Below are 9,155 nucleotides of genomic sequence, written 5' to 3'. Positions count from 1 at the left end.
AGCAAAAATAAAGCTGGGAACATGGAAACAGTAGCTTTTTCTGATATTTGAGGAAACATGTATCACGAAAATACTTCAGTAAATTAGGGGAAAGGGAACACAAGGCAATGTTTTTGGTAACAAGGAAACATGGACCCCCCCACCCCCCTGGGGGCGCTCATAACGTATTTTGGTGACTGATGTAAGGTCATCCAGGGCAAGTCATCTTCACAGTCGAAGAAAAATGTTTGTTGCTGGAAGGAGAAGGGGTAACTTTTTCCCCAAACCACGCAAGCTCTGAATTTAAGCGAGTGAAAACGGCCAAAATGCTAACATGGAATAACGGTGCCCCCCACACCCAGGATCTCCCTAATAGGTCACGTGTCCAATCAATAGAAACGCCTATCCTGTGGTTTGTAAGTTAACCTGTATCGTGCACCTTAATTGTCTCGCATCTAGCAGCCCTCCCTGCTGAACAAAGTTAGAAAACGTGTTCTTAAGAATCCTCGCGAGAGAAATGATTTATTTTCATGCTTAACTTTTATATTACAGATTGTAATTCCTTCCAATAAAATTCCAGAAGTGGTGTAACTGAAGTCCCCATTTAAACCCAATTCGTGTGTTCATGGCGCACACGTCATTATAGGCCAAGCGTCTTGTTTTAGGAGAGAGGCAACCAAAAGGACAGCACAAAATGGAGACCCTGTTGGGTGTGTTATGGGCAAGTAACACTAAACACTAAACCCCATTCAGACCCTCCGATTTCCCATGATTCTCAGGCGTGGCCGTATTCCTTTTGTGAAACGCGATCTGCTAAAAAGCTGTGATTTACTAATAAGAATCGTGATTTGGTGAGGCGTAAACTAAAATTAGATGGAACTAAGATAAAGAACTAAACAAAACGAGAAACGTGATTTGGACCCACCCACCCTTCTTCTCTGATTTGCATCTCTCCTGTCCCTCCTAGATTAAATGCTATGTATATAAACAAGTATGTATGTGTTGCTTTGGCAAAGCTCTGTTTGCTGGGATAATGAAAGACAAGACTACCGTTTGGAAGATATTGGCTATGGGTGTGGCCGATTATTTTATATATCAAGGATAGAAAGCTTAAAATATGGAAACCTTAAACTATTATCCCAGCAAAGGTGAGGGAGAACCCGCCAACCCAAATCAACAACGACAGAACAGAGGGGGGGGGGAATTTTCTTGACTAGTTTGAAGCCATGCTGAAAGGGCAATGTAACCGCGCCTGATGCTAAAAGCCCGCAAAAATGTGACCGGAAGTAATCGTTGGAGGGAATTACACCGGAAGCTGGGAAAGACTTACGAAGCAAGTTACATAAAACCATTTATTTTGCAAAATAAATATCCTTTAAGAAAAATTTTAAAAAAACACAGGAAGTTTGCAGATACCACGGCAACAATAGAATGTGCCACTCAACCTCTTTTGGCATTTTCCCTCAATCACACAAACCTTCTGTGTAGGGAATACAATTTATGTCACGTGAGGTTGAGCCAATATGTTGCACACCATAAAATAAGGCAAAACTAAATAAAAACATTGTTACTGTCACAAAGATAATTATAAACTGAAACAGAAGCAATTTACGTCGAATGATGATAGAACTCCAAAACACCAAAGCGCACAGAAAGCCGTAAAATAAACCAGTTAACATAGAATAGTTGTTCACTTGTGGAATTGTGCCAATGAAAAATAATACGAACAGGCAGCAGATTAACAGAGCGAGTCTTCGAACGCGATTCTTGACTGTACACCAGAGTATCACATGTTCAAATAGTGCCAGGCCCATGATACCACCCACGGCTGGGCCTGCACCGGCCTGGGGCGAGGCGTGCCTCGTGAATAACGAACCAATCTGCAACAAGAGAAATCAGTGAATAAAAGGAGAATATTGTAAGTGTAATTTAATCCTGAAGTAACGACGTCAAATATGATTTCTTGTTTCTCAACAAAGGGGACAAAACAAAGACAACAGGAAGCCAAACATTTTAAGTATAGATAGTTTTCACTCACGTGACAAGGCGGCCATATTGGTGGAGCAAACAATACAAAATATTTGCGCAGATTTTGCATAAAAATAGAATTTAGTTCCCAACGGAGAAAAAAGCCTATTGTTCTGGTTCACCAACATGGCCGCCGTAACGTCACGTGAAAACGATCTATAAATGTATTAAGGAGTACTAAGCTTATTGACTACCCTGCAGGTTAACAACTTTATTAAAAAAAAAAGAACTGAAACACGTTATAGAAAAATATGCTACGAATCCCAGCTGGTGGGTAGCTGACCAGTTAGTTATCTATACCGGCAGCGCTGTAGACTTGAATGATTGGAACGAGGGACCTCTAGAATTGAAATCCAGCGACCTAGATTACTCGGTCACCAAAGCGACTGGAAGTAAAAACTAGGAAATAAGGTATTAATAGGCCATTTTCAAAAATGGCATAATACTCTTTGTTGTCCCCCCAATTTTGCATAAGAATTTTTTTGCTGTCCCAAGGAAAATTGAAAACAATGCTTATGCAAAATTTTGGAGGGAAAGCAAAGAGTATTATGGTATTTTTGAAAATGGCCTATATGTGTTCATGTCCGTACGTGTGCACCCATTCTTTCGCACAACGTACGAGAGAAGTATTTGTGTGTTTGGTGTAGTGTGTGGCATGTTTCTAAAAAGCTTCAAAATAAAGACATTGTATTCAACAAGAAAAAGATGCTTTTCTGCACCATACGTACAGCCAATCTTAAATAGATTCTACGCGATCTAGCTGAGATAGTCACTACAAATGCAATACATTATAAAGAAAGATATGTTTAACGCATGAGCCGTACCAAGTGTCCACCCACACCAGCAGTATGATGCACTATTGCCATGCGCAACCACCCAATAGAGTTTTCCTGGCCCCAATACAACCATATTTGCAAACACGTGATCACCAGACAGTCCAGAATTCCTTGGTGCAGGTAAACTGACGTCACAAGTCGCCACCACTGATTGGATCGACGCGGAGAAAACTGTGTGACGTAGTTGTCAGCTACAGCTTGGTCTCCCAGAATGCAAAGCTGTTGTAGACAATCGACCTGGACAAAAGGAGAAATTTGTATATACCTGATTGAAGAAACGTTGACCCATAAAAAGCATAAACCATAAACGATGCAACCCAAATGTTTACAGGGAAATCAGAAAAAAAAAATCGTCGTCGGTAAATCGTGCCCATAAAGCTCTCAAAGAAAGAAAATATCTTGATTATAAAAATGGGATATTTCTAAGCTTACCAATGCTGTCAACGCAGAATCTCAATCGGTCTTATCGTTCATAGGTTATGCTTTTCATGACACCGCGGCAGAACGTCTACGCATGCGCTGAATTTAGCACTTCCGGTCCCAGTCACTCAACGGGCTTCACTCGCTAGTCGCTACGCTTTCGGTTCAAGGTCAGTCGTGGCCCACATTTTAGTTGTTTTGCTTTGTGAATTGCGGTGTTTTAATCTGCTGTCATGGATAAATATGACCGAAACAATACTCGATAGATTTAGAAAAGGTAAGTCGTGGATTCGCTGAATTTGAGCAGCAGATGAGCTTAAACAAGCTTTGGTTTATCACACAAGGCGAGAAGGCAGAGTTTTACTTGCCAGTTTTTCTTGATCGATTAACCTTGACTAAATTCATACTTTCCTATCCAGTAATTGGTTGCATGTTTGTGTATTTTTTAGCTTTAATTGTTTTCAGTTCTACATTTATTTAACCTAACACTTCGGCCTAAAAAAATGACAGCACGCCGTCGCTTCGTTTGTTTTTCGTTCAGCAGAGGTATAAAAACTTTTTAAAGTTTTTTTTAATTATTCGGTTTTTGGTTTAAAGCAAGTTTTTAAACTAGACTTTGATTCTGTTTTTCCTTTTAGATTGAGGAGAGATAACCGGTACGATAGTTTGAAAGTTTGGTAAATTGAACGCCATGTGCGAATCTGCAAGTTTCATGTTCGCGCGTGAGGCAGCCACACGGACTGGAAATGTGGAAAACATCCGCCAAATAGACGAATATTTGACCTTGTGAGGAGGATTAAGAAAATCAAATTGCCTTTGTCTTGAATGGAAACACAATTTAAACTTGTTTAGCTTCTCGGCTAACAGCTTTCAATCCAGCAAAAACTCCAGGTAGTCCGGGAGTATCGAAGACTCAATTCATTCATATTGAACCAAGCAAACACTGAGCAAATGTTGTTTTCTTTCTTGTTTTGTGACTTTTTTCTCAGTGAAGGCAAGAATTATCGAAAGCCTAAACTTAAAAGTTCAGTGGTTCTTTATTTTGGTTTTATGTTGTTTTTCTTTCTCATTTGTCGCCCCTTAATTTGCGAGCAATTAAAGTGGGCAAAGTGATAGACACAGTCAAAACGAAATTGTCGCTGTCGACTGTCGAGCGCTTGCGACCTGTAAACTTCAAGCATCATTTTCAATGTTGGTGCAAGCAGGAAACCCTATGGTGCAAAAGTATGAAGCTACAAAAATAAATAAACTTTTGAATTAAACCATTATTTTCCTTAAGTTTCTTTGCTATTTCTTAAGTTTTGTGTTTAAACTTTACGCGACTGGATTACATAGTGAACCGGAAACACAAAACTGACCGGATGTTAATTTTCCACTCATGCGCAGTGCGTTTTGCCGCGGTGTCGCTTTTCATAGGGTCAACGTTTCTTCAATTTGGTATATAGTATTAGCTGAAACCGATAAGGTTAAACAAGAATAAAGAGTTTACGATGATGACTTCGTGTGCATTATCGTAGTTATTTCCCTTGCGTCCTTCTTTAGATACGCACACCCTTTCAAAAAAGCCCATTCCTTCCTTAAATTCCCTGTTTCTTACTATTCAAAGTAGCCCTGGAAGGCGCGGTAGCTTAATAGAAAGTACGCTGAACTGCGAATTGAACTGCCTGGCTTCGAGCCGTGGCCGGAGTCTCTACGTTGTGTTCTTGGGCAAGACACTTTACTCTCATAGTGCCTCTCTCTACCCAGGTATAAATTTGTACCGGCGAAATAACCCTAGGGGGTAGCCCTGCGACAGACTAGCATCCCATCCAGCGCGGAGTAGAAATACTTAGTGCTAGCCTACAGAAACCGGGATGAAGTTCCGGTGGTATGGGCCACTAAGCTCGACGCAGACTTTTATTCCAAGTAGACCGTCCTATAATTGTTAGAGACAATGATCCATCGTTATGCTTACAAAGCATGCATTTTAATTAAGAAGCGTGCATCCTATTTTAGCTTTATGCACTTTCTTTTAATCCGTATGTAATGTGTATAATAGCATAAAACGTTATGCTTTTCATAACCAATTATTGCCCCCGATGTTTCTCAATTTGTTTTCTACTAGTAGTCAAATACACAGTTATGATACAAGAATAGCCAAGTGTTATCGACCACATCACTGTCGTACAAATCTAAAGCAGTTTACAATACTTTTCCAGGGTCCTAAAATTTGGAATTCTCTACCAGAATCGATCACTGGTTCGAGTAGCTTCTTAAAATGAGTCTGAAATTGGCCTAGCTGCACATTCACAGCGACATTACTAACTTATTGCTAACCCGAGGTGGCCTCCCCCATAAGCCTTGTGGTTTCTTGGAGGTCTCCTCGCCCTATCTTTTAAATTGTAATTATAATTCTGAAGTGGCAAATAAAATGATGATGATATGATATGATTATCCCCTGCTCGCTTGATAAAGAACAAAAACATAACTGAACTCTCCGCCATTCAAGTGAACCTTCAGTACCTGTGTGCAATGCTCAGCGTTCATATGAAACCGACCGTTCATAAACCAGCAGTGCTCTGGACTGGTCAGCGTACACTGCCCATCGAGTTCCCCACAGCAGGGTCGTAAAATGTGCTGTACAGTAGACTGCGATGCAGACCGCTGACTACACTGTGTTCCTCTCCATTGAGCAGTATCATTTGAGAGAGTGCGGCATTCCAGCTAAAAACAAAGCAAAAAAGTGAAAGCACGCTAAGGACAAGCTCTGAATTTTTAACACTTATATTGTAACCAACTTCATGATTGTTTTCAGAAAATAGAACAAGGCTCTCGTCTGAGCAATTTTCGATTAAGTGTCGTAAGACCAAAACAAAAGTAATTACTCTAAGTTCAATCACAAAGGACACTGACAATTCAGTGAACCAAACAAAACTCGAAGCAAATACATGTAGCCGGCACAAAGCGCGGGAAAACGTGTGTGAACCACAGGCTTACCATCCTATGTTTGTGAGGTCACAGCATACCCATATGAATATTCACATTTCTTCATTAATTGCTATTGTAAACATTTAAGCGTTCTAAAATCGGCTTTCACGACTCCTATTTGTAATAAAATGAAATTGAAATATTTTCGCATTGTTTGGGTTTTTTTATGCCATTTTCTTGGCGATTTGTTGCGCGCGAGTGAAGTTCTAGGAGTTTAAGTTCTCGACTCGTGTATAGAATGCAAATATTTACACAAGGCGTGCAACTTCGACATCGACGAGTCGGGTAACGCCTCTGGAGTGTAACCAAAAATAAATATTTCCATTTCCTGCAGGCCAGGTTCTACAACAACATGGACACATGCAAACGACGACAACAAAGGTTAAAACTTTGCTTACAAACTTTTTTTATCGTGTTACCTCCGTTGTTGTCCCCGCGATGTTCAATTTCGGTACCTCACAGCAGCCCAGTCTTTCCCCACTTCCACCAAGGCGCGGATACAAAGCCTTCACCTGGTAAACGTTTAATGCATGGTCCTCCCTCATGCAAGGTGGGAAGAGCGCTCCCAGAAATACCAGATATGTCCCTGTCGGCCCTATCAATGGATTTGGTCGCTGGGTGTATGTAACTGTAATGTTACCACGAAACGAAACAGGTTCTAACGAAAATGAGACAAAGGCGTATTTTTTCTCGCTTGTCGTGGGATCATCTTTATGAGTAGGTGATGTGACAGTCATGGCGAATGATTTTATACTGGTGACATAAAACTAAAGAAATCGTGATTTTTACTGAGAACAGAATATCATTACCTCGGTTTTGGTCATTAGTACCAGTCAGTCTAAAGGTCGGGACACTATGCAACAGATCGCTGCGACGAGTCGCTCCGTGTGTACTGCTTAAAAACAAGTCGCTGCGACAAGGTGTTTGTTGACCTTTGTTCGGTGCACAAACAGCGAATTTGGAAGAGTGGGAATATAGCGAAAATACATGACGCTCTCTCATTCGTTAATTTATAATTTGTCGCAGCAACTTGTCACAGCGATTTGTCGCAGACGTGTACACACGCTGCGACAACACTGCTATCGCTCATTTTGTCGCTGCGATGTGTCGCACGAATTCAAACCAGTTTAAATGCGTGTGACACATCGCAGCGACAAAATTCTGTCGCTGCGACTGGTTTGTCGCAAGAATGCACCATGTCACACGAGGCGACATGTCGCCGCGACGTGTTGCAGCGACATTTCGCCTAGTGTGTCCCGAACAAACACTTTGTCGCAGCGACTTGTTTTTAAGCAGTACATACGTAGTGACTCGTCGCAGCAACTTGTTGCATAGTGTGTCCCGACCTTTAAAATTTCGGCGAAAACAAAAATTTACATTTTTTCTCTAAAAACTTTAAGTATCTCTCCCCTATTCATTCCGGTTTTTACAGCATCAAGCTGCTAGGAGTATTTCTCATCTCCTGGGTGCGAAGATTTTTCATCACATTTCGTCTGGTTGCTCGTATTGTGCGCAGGTACCAAATTTACTCTCCTGGGTGGAGAGAGGCACTATGAGAGTGAAGTGTCTTGCCCAAGAACACAACACAGTGACCCCAGCAAGGGCTTACACCCGGATGGCTTGATCTGGAATCCAGTGAACTTACCATTAGGCCACCGCACTTCTCACAAACTGTGAGGGTTGTATGGAGAGGGTTCTGAGGGGAGGGGGGAGTGGGGGGGCGTGGTATACATCCCATTTTCCCAGCCAAAATTTTGCACAAATCTCATCTCCCAGCCTATTGTTTTCCACATTTTCCCAAATCCCATTCCCAGTTCCATTGCTTATGTTTGCAATTCCCAGTTCCAGTGCCCCTAAACTCATTTTCCTATTAAAAATTTGCCCGAATTTTAGTTCCCATTTTACCCCTTCAGCCCCCCCCCCACCCCACCCCCCCTATAGCTATGGATGAAGTATTGTCTACCAGACATAAAATTGTGCTATTTAAATTCACCTATTCTTTGATTAACTATTGGTGCCAATCCTATGTCAGCAAACGTTGCTATCCAACACGACCAAATCAGCATAGACAAGTGCACCATGGCAACCACGAATGTGAAATAAGGGCGAAATCCACTGGGCAATGATTGCAGGCTCTCCAAGCGATGCCGTGACGTAACTGTTGATTCATATCGCTCTGGATAATCTTCTGCGATTGATGGATGCCTACTGCCATAATGTTCTGCAACGAAATAACATATAACCCTGCTATTTCGGATGGTGTAAACCGAAAGGAGTGCTCTTACTGAAGAAAAATCTCGATGATTTGGTAAGTACAGAATGCAATATGGAACAATTGAAAGTATGATGTTTTATATATGTTCGTGTTTATTTGCTTTATTTTACTTTCGGAAAAACTGTTCACAGGCTACTTGTATTCTGTCCCAGGTGTTCCTTACGCTAATCTTTGCAAACGTAACACGACACTTTTGTTCGTTTGTAACAAAATACTTTTGTCTTCCTTGAAAATGCAATAACATGAAACTTTTGTTTTTGTTTGTTTTACGGCGGCATCGATGACATTTGTTTAATTTAATTAAACAAATGCGTTTGGTGCAAAGTACTTTGCCCTATAAAAGAGAAGTACCACAAGGAGAGCAAAGGGTTTTCTTAAACAAGTATATACCTTTGAGATCTTCATATGAAAGTAACATAGATATGCTCCAGGTTTTGCCTGGGGGTACGGTCAGGTGCTCCCCACCCCCTACCCCCTTCACAGAAATAATTAATTAATTGATATTAATTAATTAATTGATTATTTAAGTTTACACCATAGCGCCTTAGCGCGTTAGAGGTTTAGGGGTTTAGCGGACGACAGCCCCAACAAACCATCACAATAGTGCATTCTGCACTAAAAAGGGCAGCTGTAACTTTTTCACATCTTAA

At 41.1% G+C, this 9,155-nt stretch overlaps 1 protein-coding gene across 2 annotated transcripts; it reads right to left on the bottom strand.

Annotated features, from left to right (window-relative positions):
* Positions 1-1,099: 1,099 nt before the first annotated feature.
* Positions 1,100-8,469, bottom strand: LOC144640697 (inactive rhomboid protein 1-like). Of its 2 annotated transcripts, none has more exons than XM_078499782.1 (5): positions 8,224-8,469; positions 6,650-6,825; positions 5,766-5,966; positions 2,832-3,080; positions 1,100-1,859 (listed from the first exon to the last, which is right to left on the bottom strand). In XM_078499782.1, exons 1-5 carry the CDS (start codon positions 8,309-8,311, stop codon positions 1,443-1,445), a joined length of 1,131 nt encoding a protein of 376 aa, XP_078355908.1. In that variant the 5' UTR covers positions 8,312-8,469; the 3' UTR covers positions 1,100-1,442. The 2 variants fall into 2 exon arrangements, with proteins under 2 accessions (XP_078355908.1, XP_078355907.1); XM_078499781.1 differs by having other exon boundaries at positions 6,650-6,888; positions 8,224-8,468.
* Positions 8,470-9,155: the final 686 nt, after the last annotated feature.

The sequence above is a fragment of the Oculina patagonica genome, unplaced genomic scaffold (assembly GCF_052425735.1).
Source record: "Oculina patagonica isolate OP01 unplaced genomic scaffold, crgOcupat unplaced415, whole genome shotgun sequence".
Taxonomy (NCBI): domain Eukaryota; kingdom Metazoa; phylum Cnidaria; class Anthozoa; order Scleractinia; family Oculinidae; genus Oculina; species Oculina patagonica.
The sequence above is the reverse complement of the archived record's forward strand: the minus strand, read 5'-3'. Positions and strand labels throughout refer to the sequence as shown.

Coding starts and splice junctions, on each gene's coding strand:
- LOC144640697 (XM_078499781.1), bottom strand. CDS start 8,311: ATGGTGCACTTGTCTATGCTGATTTGGTCGTGTTGGATAGCAACGTTT. Junction 6,889..8,223: donor AATAGTTAATCAAAGAATAG/GTGAATTTAAAT, acceptor CATTTTCGTTAG/AACCTGTTTCGTTTCGTGGT. Junction 5,967..6,649: donor TCGCGGGGACAACAACGGAG/GTAACACGATAA, acceptor CTTTGTTTTTAG/CTGGAATGCCGCACTCTCTC.